This window comes from Lissotriton helveticus, chromosome 6, assembly GCF_964261635.1.
Source record: "Lissotriton helveticus chromosome 6, aLisHel1.1, whole genome shotgun sequence".
NCBI classification, from domain to species: Eukaryota; Metazoa; Chordata; class Amphibia; order Caudata; family Salamandridae; genus Lissotriton; species Lissotriton helveticus.
The window spans coordinates 1,391,026,971-1,391,042,757 of NC_136067.1; the positions used below are offsets into that span (position 1 = coordinate 1,391,026,971).

At 41.8% G+C, this 15,787-nt stretch overlaps 1 protein-coding gene across 2 annotated transcripts in view; it reads right to left on the minus strand.

The window, feature by feature from the left end:
* LOC144761756 (uncharacterized) overlaps positions 1-15,787 on the minus strand; it is a 238,703-nt gene that overhangs the window by 118,629 nt on the left and 104,287 nt on the right. The window contains exons 5-7 of one of the 2 annotated variants that reach the window (XM_078647009.1): positions 14,041-14,130; positions 12,021-12,092; positions 4,325-4,411 (exon numbers count right to left, since the gene is read on the minus strand). The exons of the other annotated variant lie outside the window; for it this stretch is intronic. Of the exons in view, the coding sequence (XP_078503135.1) occupies positions 4,325-4,411; positions 12,021-12,092; positions 14,041-14,130 (249 nt within the window). The remainder of the gene's footprint in view (positions 1-4,324; positions 4,412-12,020; positions 12,093-14,040; positions 14,131-15,787) is intronic. 2 annotated transcript variants of the gene reach the window in all.

A 15,787-nucleotide genomic window follows, 5' to 3' on the forward strand; every position in this document is an offset into this window, starting at 1 on the left:
TCATCCACATTTAGTTGGCCTACAGGAAACTCAGCTCTTGAATAAACAGGCCTCTCTTCTGGATGATTGCTGGGATCAAGTCCTAGCCTCAGCTTGTTTCACTTCTCTCAGAGAGGGAATTCCCTACTGGCTCGGGATAAGAGCTAGCCACTCATAAACTACTGTATAGATTTGAGTGGACAATGGCTCATAGCAACAGTCAAGAGGAGCCAATTACGCATTATACCATGTGTACTCTATGAGGCCAACATTGATGATCCTGTGGTCTTTAATAGTCTGCTTTCTGAGCTACATCAGCGGTCAGAACCATAGATTATTTTAGAGGACTTCAACATCATCCTTAACCCATGGATAGACTCCTCTTTTAGTAGTCGAGGGCTAAATTCTTCATTGAGAAGCACCTATAGCTCAAAGGAAATGGCTAGGGCTGCTTTGTTGGAAGTAATGGAATATTATGCTCTGGTGGATGTCTGGCGATATTCTCAGATGACAGAAATTGGGTTTACATATTTTCCTGCCTCTCATAAAAAAAAATCTCGGATAGATATGATCCTTGCTAGCGAAGCTCCTATGTCCCATCTTGGGGCCTGATTATGAGTTTGGCAGTGCAGTGCCGGTTCTGCCACGCAGCTGCACTGCCAAACCCATAGTCAGGCCACCCGCCATATTACGAGTATTTTTTGTGTCTGGCGGGCTATTATTTGACGTTCTCATGGCAGCGCCTCAGAAAATGGGCACAACAATGGGAACGGCAAAAACAGTTCCTGCACAGTATGGCATGTAATGACCATGTAAAGGAGGAGGAACCACCATGAAATATTGTGGCAGAGACGAAACTTGAAATATGCTTGGCGGGACTGCAACAGTTCCTTTAAGCATATTGTGGGCTCAAGACCACTGCAGCACTGCCAGGGAACAGCGGTTCCCTGGCTGCTGCTGCAGGCCATCGGCGGTCCTACCACTCTAATTGTAATAGGGCGCTCGGAAGACCACTGCACCCCCGCGAGTCAGGCGGTCTGTGGACCCTTGGTATCTCATTTAACCCTAGGTTTATATTGGATCACAATTCTTTGTCTCTTCACACTTTTGTCAATCCAGACAAATTGGGACATAAACAAATGTAAGCATCTCCAGGATGGGAATTTGGACATTGAAGATATAAGTTGGTGAGCTTTGCTGTCATTCCTAAATGTGCTCCTTCGTGTAGACCAGCTGATGCCAATATTTTGATGGTCAGTATTGGAAACTTCAACGTTAGTGACACCCAGTTAGCCATTAGTTTTGACATCATTTGTTATAGAAGGAAGATAATGAATCCTTCATCTATTTGAAAAAATGTCATTATCTAGTGGTTGAGAAATGAAAATAGCATAGTAATCCATTTTGAAATTTGGTAAAAACACATCCTGACTTACATAAAATGAAATGCTAAAATGGGCATTTATGGTGCATGTGTTGGAAGATTATGATTGGCTCATATTGTATTTTTAGAGAAAAAAGGAAAGTTGAAATTATTCCTTATAGCCTGCCAGTTCAGACAGATCATCTGAATAAATTTAAATCTAAATATGTTGAAGTATTTTAGAGAATAAAATTGAAATATATTGCTTTTGTTTACAATGGATCAGTGGCATTTCATAGTTAATCAGAGTTTGTTTAATTCAACTGATTTGGTATCTCCAGTAATCAGACAGAATACAGATGTGCTACCCAAAATAGAAGCTCTGTATACTTGTCATGCTAGGGCTCTTTGCCTGGCTTAGAGGTACGTTTTTTTTACCTTGTAAACTTATATATTTATTTTGAGTTAATATTGTCAATTCAAACTTGTGTTTTAATTTATGAAGAGCAAGAATCTTGCCACTCTTCTGCATGCACATAGCAAAGATGTGAATGGCTATCCTGCTACAGGACTTTTCGCTCATCAAAGGATCTCATTTTTACAGCGTATCTCTAAATTTTTGTGGCAGCAGTTACTTTGTGAATGGTTAGCTTGAAGGTATTTAATCTTAGCAAAGCTCAGCATCCTGAATTGAATATTCTAAATTGGACGATGTTCCTTCAGATTCCAGCTTTAAATGTGTCTCACACAAATAATGTAACAGAAATACATACATGGAGGATAAAGGAAACACAAAAATGTACAAATAATTCCCCCAACTGACATCCCCTCTTACTTAACCAGTCTCCCTCAGCATTGTACAGAATTACACTGAACATTGCATAGCTGCTCCACAGTGTAATTCTGTCACACAAAAGAGAGCCAGGCACAACCCTATACCTTCAGTAACCGCCATCTTTGCCCTCCACAAATGATCCCTCTCCTATCACTAGACCACACTTCCCAAATCAGTCAGCTTAAGTAAGGAATGGCTACATAATCATCAAAGTAGTCTTTATGACATCATGTGGAATAGCAGATGAAATAGCATTTACCTGGAATGCTACTGGCATCAGTAATCTTTAAAACTTCACTCACGTTGAATGGATCTTAACATTAGAAGAGAATTCCACATCATCTAGTTATAACACACCTATGTTGACCTTTGCACTTCATAGCAGTACCTTCAAGGGAAATTTTACTGAAGCTACAGGTTGCAAAACATGCTGAGGGCACAAGGTTATCACTTTGCAACCATATCTTCCATTCTTCAACATTCAGAGGTTCCTTCTTTCCCGTACACACTGGCATGTATCTCAACTCCTAGTACAATTACTGTCATCTTTAAGGATTCTTAATGGAGCATTCAGTATGCATTAGATGAGAAGCCATTGAAGGCAGTTCAAATAGACCAATACGTCTATGGAGAAAGTGATCCGGTATTACTCCTGGTAGAATCTTTCTTTTGACCCATGAGATCCAGCAATCAACAGAGGTAGATTCAAGTATTTTGGTACATGCCACGTATCATTCAGAGAGATGCAAGGAATGCTGGAGGGAATGAAAGCTCTTGCTTATTTCTTTATAGTTTCGTCAACCGATTCTTGCCAGCCTTTTACAAGACCCTAATCTACAGAATAGATTTGAGCAAATCAAATGTGGTGCTGAACAGTTCAAAAACCTTCAAAGGACCATTGTACTTTCTATGTCTGTAGGGCGATGCTACCTTGGTGGAGAAAGATGCCCACAACTGGAAAATAAGTATGGATTTTTAGTTTAAAAAAAACAGGAGTTATATGTTTTCTACTTGTTTTCTTTGTGGATTTAATTCTACTTTAATGTGTGCATTCGTGTGAGTGTGCATGCTTGTGTATGAATGTATTTTTTATTTTTTGCAAATGAATCCTGCTTATTTACATGTGCCTTTTTGGGGGCTTCTTTTTAGATAGACGAAAGAAACATGCTCCCTGTACAGGAAATGTTTAAAAAAGTGTTTCTACAGCTAGCATTTATAGCTTGGGGAAAAATCAATGTGTCGGAGACACTGGTGTTGATGATTCCTGGCAACCTGTTACATCCATTAGAGGATTCACATTGCCCACCCATGGTAAAATACTGGCCCTCCCATAATGGTAATATTTCTTGGCAACTTGTGGTCTACCCCCTAGTAACATAACGGCCCTGGGACAATACATCTTGGAATGTTTTGGGCATCCTTGATGGTACAAATCTCTGGCATAACGATAGTCCTTAGAGAATGCTGGGTATTCTTGACATATTGAGAGGTGCCATGGTCTGATGGGTCTGCCATAGAAAATGAAACTAGAATGTGTCTGAGAGGGATTGGTTAAAATGTTCTTTAGTATGTTCTTAAGTATTTCTAGTTTGTGTTTGTTATGATGTCTATTATGTAGATGCTAAAGGTAGGACTAGGTCTTTCCTGGAATTGCCATTTGGTCAGAGTATCCTAGAGGGTATGGATATTACCAGGACAAACATGGGATTCCATTTGTCCCCTTATATGTGGTATCTCTAGGGACAGGCATGTTTAAAAACAGCCAACATAAAGTTCAAGGCAAAACAGAAATCTTAGAAGCTTATCTTATCTAACCCAAATTTTTATCGTTTGGGGCACTGCTGCAGGTGATATGAAAATAACTACGTTGTTTCAAGCAATCAAGACATATATTATGTTTCAGGTAGAAAGTACTGCAAGGTCACTGGAAAAATGTTGTTTGAAAAATGTGTCCCAAGATGAGTGAGCATGAATAGCAATGAGTGATTTTTGGTCAAGACATTATTAGAAAGACCAGGAAGAGGTGAATGTTAGGTGTCATGCTGAATAACTACACTATAGACCATTTCTTCATCGCTAGCATGGGAGGACAGGGAAACATTCAAGGCATGGTTCCAACTCAGTTACTAGCATCCCCTCTCACCTACCATCTCTCTCCCAGCCGAATGATGTATGAGCGTAACCATGTGGGTGCTCCCTTGTGCCATTGCACCTGTGGCAGGCCAAATGGGTAGCTGCGAATGATTTAAAAAAAGCCATTAGGCAAAAAAGACTTCAGAAGCTGACTGCACTAAACATTATTACAACCCCTCTTTTCTCAGATCAGCCTACAGACCCAACTCTTGGATAGGTAGAAAGATAATCACAGGATGTTAGAAAATGGAATTGTTTTAACCTGTAATGTGATTTGTCTAGAAAAGGCAGCTTTTATCATTTCTTGTAGTTTGATACCCACAAATGTCAGGAGAAGACTTCAGCCTATCTCTCGTCCGAGATATATCTAAATTTATCTCAATCTCTGTTTCTCTTTATCTCTCTCTCTCTCTCTCTACATTTATATATATATATATATATATATATATATATATATATATATATATATATATATATATATATATATATATTTATATAGATATATATATATATATACATATATACGTATGTATCTCCCTTGTTTTGGAGGTGCTTTGCAAATATATATATACATATACAGCACACACATGTATACCACACAATGCAGTCACCATTATGTAGTTATGGTTTAGCCAAATGTTCCCTTGAAAATACTTTTTCAGATTCCAGCAAGACCTTGGACCCTGCAACGAATTTGGCAAGATAATTTCCACCATGCCAAACTGTGTAAAGTTCTGTACAGAGCACAAAAAGTTAAGAGGAGAGTTGAAAAAGGTAAATATTCTAAATCCAATAAATGTCAGCTGAACCTTTGAGTGAACAGCTTGGACACTCCCTTACTCATATAAGAAGAATGTGTTTACTAACAGACAGCATTTTTTCTAAAATTCCATATTCATCATAATCAAGCATTACTTTTTATTTCACTGCAGGCAACTAAACGGTATACTCCAATATTTTACTTACTATTGCTAATAACATTTGTCTGTTTGAAATCAATCTTTTCAAGTTTATTACCTTAAAGTAAATATGTAAAATAAGAAAATACATAAAAGGTAACATGTAATATGGTCCACTAGGCTGAGGGAATGTTTCCTCACACCGGGTCTGGTGCACTGTCAGTCGGACCCTCGCGCAATTGATTCCAGGCGGCATGGTTTATGCGGTGTGGGGACACAAGGAGGACTTTGGTGAACTTTATCCAGGACAGTGGCTGTAATCCCAATTTTCCCGAGGTCCGGATGCCTTGCCTGATATGCACCTGATTCCAGCTTAGCCCGGCACCACCAAGGGGCATGCTGGGACTTGTGGTCTGCTGCGACACGGTGGGCCAAATCCAACAAGGACACACCTACTCACATGGGATAGGGTGCAAGGGTGTAACTAATCAGCGGTGAGGAGGACAAATGAAAGGGAGAAGGGACTTGCCTCCTGGTAAACACTCACCGGGCACTGAAGAAGGCAATAACTTGCCGAAATGCATTTGCCGAGTGTGTTTCATTAAAGCTTCCTCCAACCTGATCCCCCGCTGTGGCTTCTCTCTTTTTAAGGAAGGAGGTGTTCCTGTATAGCTACAACGCGGTTGCCTGTGCCGCGTTTAAGAAGCCCCCGCATTATCAAGAGGCTCCATCTCCACTGGCGTGGGCGGCTGCGGCTGCTCTTCCGTTTGATCCGAGTTATCGGAAGACTGGAGCCCACCTGCCATCCAGGAAGAAAAGAACGCGATGCTGAGGGAATGTTTCCTCACACCGGGTCTGGTGCACTGTCAGTCGGACCCTCGCGCAATTGATTCCAGGCGGCATGGTTTATGCGGTGTGGGGACACAAGGAGGACTTTGGTGAACTTTATCCAGGACAGTGGCTGTAATCCCAATTTTCCCGAGGTCCGGATGCCTTGCCTGATATGCACCTGATTCCAGCTTAGCCCGGCACCACCAAGGGGCATGCTGGGACTTGTGGTCTGCTGCGACACGGTGGGCCAAATCCAACAAGGACACACCTACTCACATGGGATAGGGTGCAAGGGTGTAACTAATCAGCGGTGAGGAGGACAAATGAAAGGGAGAAGGGACTTGCCTCCTGGTAAACACTCACCGGGCACTGAAGAAGGCAATAACTTGCCGAAATGCATTTGCCGAGTGTGTTTCATTAAAGCTTCCTCCAACCTGATCCCCCGCTGTGGCTTCTCTCTTTTTAAGGAAGGAGGTGTTCCTGTATAGCTACAACGCGGTTGCCTGTGCCGCGTTTAAGAAGCCCCCGCATTATCAAGAGGCTCCATCTCCACTGGCGTGGGCGGCTGCGGCTGCTCTTCCGTTTGATCCGAGTTATCGGAAGACTGGAGCCCACCTGCCATCCAGGAAGAAAAGAACGCGATGCTGAGGGAATGTTTCCTCACACCGGGTCTGGTGCACTGTCAGTCGGACCCTCGCGCAATTGATTCCAGGCGGCATGGTTTATGCGGTGTGGGGACACAAGGAGGACTTTGGTGAACTTTATCCAGGAGAGTGGCTGTAATCCCAATTTTCCCGAGGTCCGGATGCCTTGCCTGATATGCACCTGATTCCAGCTTAGCCCGGCACCACCAAGGGGCATGCTGGGACTTGTGGTCTGCTGCGACACGGTGGGCCAAATCCAACAAGGACACACCTACTCACATGGGATAGGGTGCAAGGGTGTAACTAATCAGCGGTGAGGAGGACAAATGAAAGGGAGAAGGGACTTGCCTCCTGGTAAACACTCACCGGGCACTGAAGAAGGCAATAACTTGCCGAAATGCATTTGCCGAGTGTGTTTCATTAAAGCTTCCTCCAACCTGATCCCCCGCTGTGGCTTCTCTCTTTTTAAGGAAGGAGGTGTTCCTGTATAGCTACAACGCGGTTGCCTGTGCCGCGTTTAAGAAGCCCCCGCATTATCAAGAGGCTCCATCTCCACTGGCGTGGGCGGCTGCGGCTGCTCTTCCGTTTGATCCGAGTTATCGGAAGACTGGAGCCCACCTGCCATCCAGGAAGAAAAGAACGCGATGCTGAGGTAATGTTTCCTCACACCGGGTCTGGTGCACTGTCAGTCGGACCCTCGCGCAATTGATTCCAGGCGGCATGGTTTATGCGGTGTGGGGACACAAGGAGGACTTTGGTGAACTTTATCCAGGACAGTGGCTGTAATCCCAATTTTCCCGAGGTCCGGATGCCTTGCCTGATATGCACCTGATTCCAGCTTAGCCCGGCACCACCAAGGGGCATGCTGGGACTTGTGGTCTGCTGCGACACGGTGGGCCAAATCCAACAAGGACACACCTACTCACATGGGATAGGGTGCAAGGGTGTAACTAATCAGCGGTGAGGAGGACAAATGAAAGGGAGAAGGGACTTGCCTCCTGGTAAACACTCACCGGGCACTGAAGAAGGCAATAACTTGCCGAAATGCATTTGCCGAGTGTGTTTCATTAAAGCTTCCTCCAACCTGATCCCCCGCTGTGGCTTCTCTCTTTTTAAGGAAGGAGGTGTTCCTGTATAGCTACAACGCAGTTGCCTGTGCCGCGTTTAAGAAGCCCCCGCATTATCAAGAGGCTCCATCTCCACTGGCGTGGGCGGCTGCGGCTGCTCTTCCGTTTGATCCGAGTTATCGGAAGACTGGAGCCCACCTGCCATCCAGGAAGAAAAGAACGCGATGCTGAGGGAATGTTTCCTCACACCGGGTCTGGTGCACTGTCAGTCGGACCCTCGCGCAATTGATTCCAGGCGGCATGGTTTATGCGGTGTGGGGACACAAGGAGGACTTTGGTGAACTTTATCCAGGACAGTGGCTGTAATCCCAATTTTCCCGAGGTCCGGATGCCTTGCCTGATATGCACCTGATTCCAGCTTAGCCCGGCACCACCAAGGGGCATGCTGGGACTTGTGGTCTGCTGCGACACGGTGGGCCAAATCCAACAAGGACACACCTACTCACATGGGATAGGGTGCAAGGGTGTAACTAATCAGCGGTGAGGAGGACAAATGAAAGGGAGAAGGGACTTGCCTCCTGGTAAACACTCACCGGGCACTGAAGAAGGCAATAACTTGCCGAAATGCATTTGCCGAGTGTGTTTCATTAAAGCTTCCTCCAACCTGATCCCCCGCTGTGGCTTCTCTCTTTTTAAGGAAGGAGGTGTTCCTGTATAGCTACAACGCGGTTGCCTGTGCCGCGTTTAAGAAGCCCCCGCATTATCAAGAGGCTCCATCTCCACTGGCGTGGGCGGCTGCGGCTGCTCTTCCGTTTGATCCGAGTTATCGGAAGACTGGAGCCCACCTGCCATCCAGGAAGAAAAGAACGCGATGCTGAGGGAATGTTTCCTCACACCGGGTCTGGTGCACTGTCAGTCGGACCCTCGCGCAATTGATTCCAGGCGGCATGGTTTATGCGGTGTGGGGACACAAGGAGGACTTTGGTGAACTTTATCCAGGACAGTGGCTGTAATCCCAATTTTCCCGAGGTCCGGATGCCTTGCCTGATATGCACCTGATTCCAGCTTAGCCCGGCACCACCAAGGGGCATGCTGGGACTTGTGGTCTGCTGCGACACGGTGGGCCAAATCCAACAAGGACACACCTACTCACATGGGATAGGGTGCAAGGGTGTAACTAATCAGCGGTGAGGAGGACAAATGAAAGGGAGAAGGGACTTGCCTCCTGGTAAACACTCACCGGGCACTGAAGAAGGCAATAACTTGCCGAAATGCATTTGCCGAGTGTGTTTCATTAAAGCTTCCTCCAACCTGATCCCCCGCTGTGGCTTCTCTCTTTTTAAGGAAGGAGGTGTTCCTGTATATATATATATATATATATATATATATATATTTATATAGATATATATATATATATACATATATTCGTATGTATCTCCCTTGTTTTGGAGGTGCTTTGCAAATATATATATACATATACAGCACACACATGTATACCACACAATGCAGTCACCATTATGTAGTTATGGTTTAGCCAAATGTTCCCTTGAAAATACTTTTTCAGATTCCAGCAAGACCTTGGACCCTGCAACGAATTTGGCAAGATAATTTCCACCATGCCAAACTGTGTAAAGTTCTGTACAGAGCACAAAAAGTTAAGAGGAGAGTTGAAAAAGGTAAATATTCTAAATCCAATAAATGTCAGCTGAACCTTTGAGTGAACAGCTTGGACACTCCCTTACTCATATAAGAAGAATGTGTTTACTAACAGACAGCATTTTTTCTAAAATTCCATATTCATCATAATCAAGCATTACTTTTTATTTCACTGCAGGCAACTAAACGGTATACTCCAATATTTTACTTACTATTGCTAATAACATTTGTCTGTTTGAAATCAATCTTTTCAAGTTTATTACCTTAAAGTAAATATGTAAAATAAGAAAATACATAAAAGGTAACATGTAATATGGTCCACTAGGCTATAGAGGGGTTCTGCTGATGTCATATACCAAGAAGGGAGGGAGGGAAAGAGCTCTGCAAACATCAAACAATGAGTTTGTGTGTGAAATTGGATTGACACTTCCCATTGGACTGGAAAACATGGTGTCCCTGTTATTTCAAAAGTGCTGTCCCTATTTACAAAAAAACAAAAAGGGGGTACTTTTATTTTGTAATGGATTGTGAACAGTACAACTGTCAGATGATGTCTTAGGCACTTGCAAATGGTGATGTGGATATACACGGTCTGCAGATCTAGCAAGTAAAAATATATATAATCTCTGTATTAATGGCAGAATAGTTGCAAACTCACCTTGAATAGTGGTTGTGATTTGATAAATATATTTACTCTGCGTAGGTGCAGAAAAGGGATGTGAAGGGAGTGTGGAATAGGTTGGAGGAGTGAAAGAAAGGATGAGAGATAAACTGCCTTGCAAATTGTGCATTGTAAATAGTCATGTATGTAAAGAATTGATTGGTGGCCTTTATTAATCCTTGCAAAAATAGTGTTCATTTGCCATTGATAAACCTGCAAAAACAGTCATCTCACAACCCAGAGTTCAATAAGATTAGGATACTGTAAAGAAGAGGTTGTACAGTTTTTCTTTAGACGGGGCAGAGTGCAAGGGATGAGATTGGCTTTGTAGACCATCCAAGTTCAAGTTCAAGTTCAAAGAGCTTTATTCGAAGTGTATAAACAATTCATAAAAGCAAATACAATAAAATCACAGTTTAAAATTCCTATCAATTACACTCTTAATTAAAAAAAGCTAATCGTACAGTACAATAAAAATTCTTGGGAACATTTAGGAGTTCAAAGAGTACATTCAAACTAGTTAAAAAGTTAAAAATTGATACAGTAATACAAACTAGAGCTAGTCAATTATAATAGACCTTCTCAGTCTTAGTATTGCTCTCAGGTACAGAGTTACAGTGTTGATAGTATAATAATCCTCCAGAGTCCTTAACTTATTATATGCTTCTCTAGAGTTTCTTACACCCCAAGATAACAAGAGAGGTCTCAAGATTTGCCGCCTCGGATGGCTATAGAGGGTGCAATAAAGGATACAATGAATATTTGATTGGAGTGAGGCCTCATCACAGGGACAAATTCTATTTTCTCTCGTCCAATCATTACATCGAGGCAGGGTTACTAATCTATAGAAAGTTTCTAAACGGAAACATGTTAGGAGCCTGCGATAAAAAAAAGGTTGGTCTACTACGAGGTATAACTGGATGTCCCTGTGCAGTGTAACGTCATCATGGTTGCTGACGGTTATCTTGGTCCTTTCTTCCTTCCATCTTTTCATTTCAAGATATTCTAATAGAGTTTTTTTTTAGAACAGATCTTGAGATAAACTCCATGGTAGTTGGATTTGAGAAATATTCAGGATGACCTATTTCAAATGCAAGATTTTTTATATAAGAAAACCATGTAATGTTTTTTGCTCCATCACAGACCAAACAATCCTCTATAATATTTCTATTTAATTCTGTGGCCGGGTTGGTCCAGACATTATGCCAGAGTAGGATCGGCGCCATTTTTATGATGTCTGAAATAAGATGTAGGGCAAGTTCGGCATGGAGCACATATGTAGATGTGCTCATCGGCACTGCCAATAGGTATCGGAGGAACTTGTTTTCAATACGTTGAATAGTTTCCACAGACTGTGATCCCCATAAGCCCGCCCATTAGGTTCCAATTGAGACACATTTCGCTTTAAATATTTGCATAAGCTCCCTTGCTGGCCTAGACCCTAGCTTTTTGGCAAAGTTTGAGAGTGCTCCAGTTGCTCTATTAAATGCTAGAGCCCTCGCATTTACAGCGGGCTTCCATGTGCCCTGTCTATCGAAGTGCACTCCCAGGTAGCAGCATATATCCGCTAACTCCACACGCCTGTCTTCAAGGGTGATCCGACAAGGTGCTCTACGTTTGTTCGGTCCACATGACATGGTAAATGTCTTAGAAACAGTTACGTGTAGCCCCCTTTCCCTCATGTAATATGAGAAAGTCTCTACTGCCTTTTTAGTCCCCTCCTTGTCTGTGATAAGATGGCCGCATCATCAGCGTAGAGGAGAATGGGAATGGGGTTACCTTTAACTACTGGATAATCGTAGTAGTGTTGTGTAAGAAAGGAACCCACATAATTTATATATAAATTAAAAAGCAGGCCATCCACTAATTGGTAGAAGCCAAGTAGATAAAATGTACTGAGACAAAGAAAGTACTAAAAAAAATGGTGGCCTTTGAAATCCTGTGTAACTTACCCTTTCGCCAGAATAAAGTAGCAAGCTGTTGTCCTGCCTTATTATTGCCTCTCGGGTGGGCCAGCGTGGCTGCTGAAGTGGTAAAAAATGGCATGAGGTAAAACGTTCTCCAAGGCCCACTTCCATTATCCACACAACACCATTTCCTTAATGAAAAACCCTCATCAAAGTGTTTAGCAGTGCCCACGTTTAAGAAGGTGAGTTTATCTACCTGATGCAATCTCTTAAATTGTATGACAAGCATGTGCATGTAAATGTAGAAATATGGATGTGGTTAAAAATAGCGAGCCAAAAAATATCCAATGTGTATGAAGGGATGTATGACATTACAACGCATACTTTTACAACGCCTAACATTACAACAAAACTTTTACAACGCAACAACCATTACAACGCATACATTTACAACGCATGTTTTTACAACGCATATACCTTTACAACGCATACCATTACAACGTAAGTATTGGTAAGTATATAATAATTTTTTTAATGTAAATTAAGTAAAATTCATATATTTTAATTTAATTTAATTAATTTAATTTAAATTTAATTTTACTCTTTATTTACCCTGTATCCCCTTACCCAAAAACCCAAACCTAGCCCTGAACCCTAAAAATACCCCTTTACCCAAAAACCCAAACCTAGCCCTGAACCCTAAAAATACCCCTTTACCCAAAAACCCAAACCTAGCCCTGAACCCTAAAAATACCCCTTTACCCAAAAACCCAAACCTAGCCCTGAACCTTAAAAATACCCCTTTACCCAAAAACCCAAACCTAGCCCTGAACCCTAAAAATACCCCTTTACCCAAAAACCCAAACCTAGCCCTGAACCCTAAAAATACCCCTTTACCCAAAAACCCAAACCTAGCCCTGAACCCTAACAATACCCCTTTACCCAAAAACCCAAACCTAGCCCTGAACCCTAAAAATACCCCATTACCCAAAAACCCAAACCTAGCCCTGAACCCTAAAAATACTCCTTTACTCAAAAACCCAAACCTAGCCATGAACCCTAAAAATACCCTTTTACCCAAAAACCCAAACCTAGCCCTGAACCCTAAAAATACCCCTTTACCCAAAAACCCAAACCTAGCCCTGAACCCTAAAAATACCCCTTTACCCAAAAACCCAAACCTAGCCCTGAACCCTAAAAATACCCCTTTACCCAAAAACCCAAACCTAGCCCTGAACCCTAACAATACCCCTTTACCCAAAAACCCAAACCTAGCCCTGAACCCTAAAAATACCCCATTACCCAAAAACCCAAACCTAGCCCTGAACCCTAAAAATACCCCTTTACTCAAAAACCCAAACCTAGCCCTGAACCCTAAAAATACCCTTTTACCCAAAAACCCAAACCTAGCCCTGAACCCTAAAAATACCCCTTTACCCAAAAAGCCAAACCTAGCCCTGAACCCTAAAAATACCCCTTTACCCAAAATCCCAAACCTAGCCCTGAACCTTAAAAATACCCCTTTACTCAAAAACCCAAACCTAGCCCTGAACCCTAAAAATACCCCTTTACCCAAAAACCCAAACCTAGCCCTGAACCCTAAAAGTACCCCTTTACCCAAAAACCCAAACCTATAACATTTTAAATATAATTATATACTTGCCAATACTTACATTGTAATGGTATGCGTTGTAAAGGTATATGCGTTGTAAAAACATGCGTTGTAAATGTATGCGTTGTAATGGTTGTTGCGTTGTAAAAGTTTCATTGTAATGGTAGTGCGTTGTAAAAGTTGCGTTGTAAACGTTGTATACCGTATGAAGATCTATACCAATTGAACTTATTTACACTTTATTTGTAGGCTGTGTAGGTAAGGTAGGAAGTGCCAGAAATTAAATGGGGAAACTAAAAGAGGAATGACGTCTAATCCAGACATAAGGATTGGGAGCAGGGTGTGGGAAATAACATTTATAGTGGATCCAATGTTAGAGAACATGCATGGAGGGCAACTGAAAGACCCAAATACCTTTCTCCAATTCCTCCATTAAAATACTTTTTTACTTACGCATACTCTTCCAGCAATATCATGTGGGATGCTCAGAATCAATGAAAAACTCCGCTGTCTCATGCGGTGTCGAGAAAGGCATACAGGAAGCTGTAAAGAATCCAAAAATGACTTCAACAAAGATTAAGGCCAACTCCAGCCGCCACTACTGAGGCTCATGTTCCTGCTCTGCCCACAACTTTGTATTTGAGGATATCAAATTATTAATATTGTCCTACCATTTTATAACAAAAACATGCTTGAATATATATGTATTATGTGTATATCATAAATGTATACACACACACATTCACATATATATGTGTATATATAGATACATACATTTATATAGAGATACATTTTGAAATATATTTATATATGCCTGGGTACATGCGGGTACAGTGGCTAGCCAAATATTCACTCAGTATTGCCCTTTCTTTTGGATTGAGTATCCCTCTGTTCAGAATACATCTTTGGAAAACTTCCCTGGGAAATAATGAAGTCCACATAAACGTTTTTAGTTTTGCAGATTTTGATGAGTCGACATCGCGTCTGGGGAATGTCAGAGGTAGTGAGCTAAAAAGCTCACTGAATCCCATGGCAGGTGTTCTCTTCCACCTGAATGTATATTCAGAATGTGTGAAGTTGCAACAGTCACTAAAGTCTTCTGAATATGATAATCTAAGAGTTTTCAAAAGACTACAGACTAGATACACATTGCATGGTGTGCGCATGTGTGTTTTTTCCTGAGATTTCTCTAGCATTCCTGTAAGACCTTGGTTGTCCAGTGACATCTTATGAAGCTTGCAGGATTCCACAAGCTCCTCAAGCGACTGGGCCTAAGTCAGCAGAGATGGAGGAGGCTTCTTATGTACCAAGGAATATTTATCATGCATTAAAAGTTACTCTTGAAGAGTAGTCCCATTTATTATGGCAACTTTGGGTGCAAAGCTTCAACACTGGAATGAGCTTCTTCTCTGGTACTTCAATGCAGTCTTGATCCTCGACCTTCCTACCAATCTAGTCCCTGACACATTTCTGGTCTATCAATACCATGTCCTGGTGTTATCATTAAGGGGTACAAAGATTAAAATGAAGTCAGTAGATCTTGGTAAGAGTGATGGTAGAGTTTGGAGGCTCTGGCAGAGGGCATCAAATTTACTCCAGATATTTCAGAAAACGTTGCATTCCACATCTTGTATTATAAAAGGCATCATAATTCTCATAGACTTCTTTTTACAATATATGTAAAGAACACCCTATTTCTACTTGTGAATGACATTAAGATGGGTGCTAGCATTAAATATGCATTTACCAAGCCAGGGAAAGTCCTATTTACTTTTGCACAGTTGAAGTTTGTACAAGCCATCAGTCTGGTCTACTTCATTAAGAGAAAGCTTGCTTTCTGGCGGTGATGAGATAAACAGTTTCAAAGGTTTGCTTGGAATTTATAATTTATCCAGAACATTATGGTGTCTTTGAAATTGAGAGTGTGAATGGCTAGTTCAGCTGGTAATGTTGGAATCAAAAAAGAAAGAAACAGCAGTGATTCACATAATATCTTCCTCATACATTTTGACTATGAGTATATGGTAGCATTGCATAAACTACGCTGTATTGAGCAATATACATTGTAAATAATCATCTATTTAAAGAATGAATCAATTAATAGCCTTTATTAACCTTAATGAAACAGCATTCATTGGAAGTCAACAAACCTTCGAAACATTATTGTCAAAACTCAAAGAACATAATGATGTAATCACTC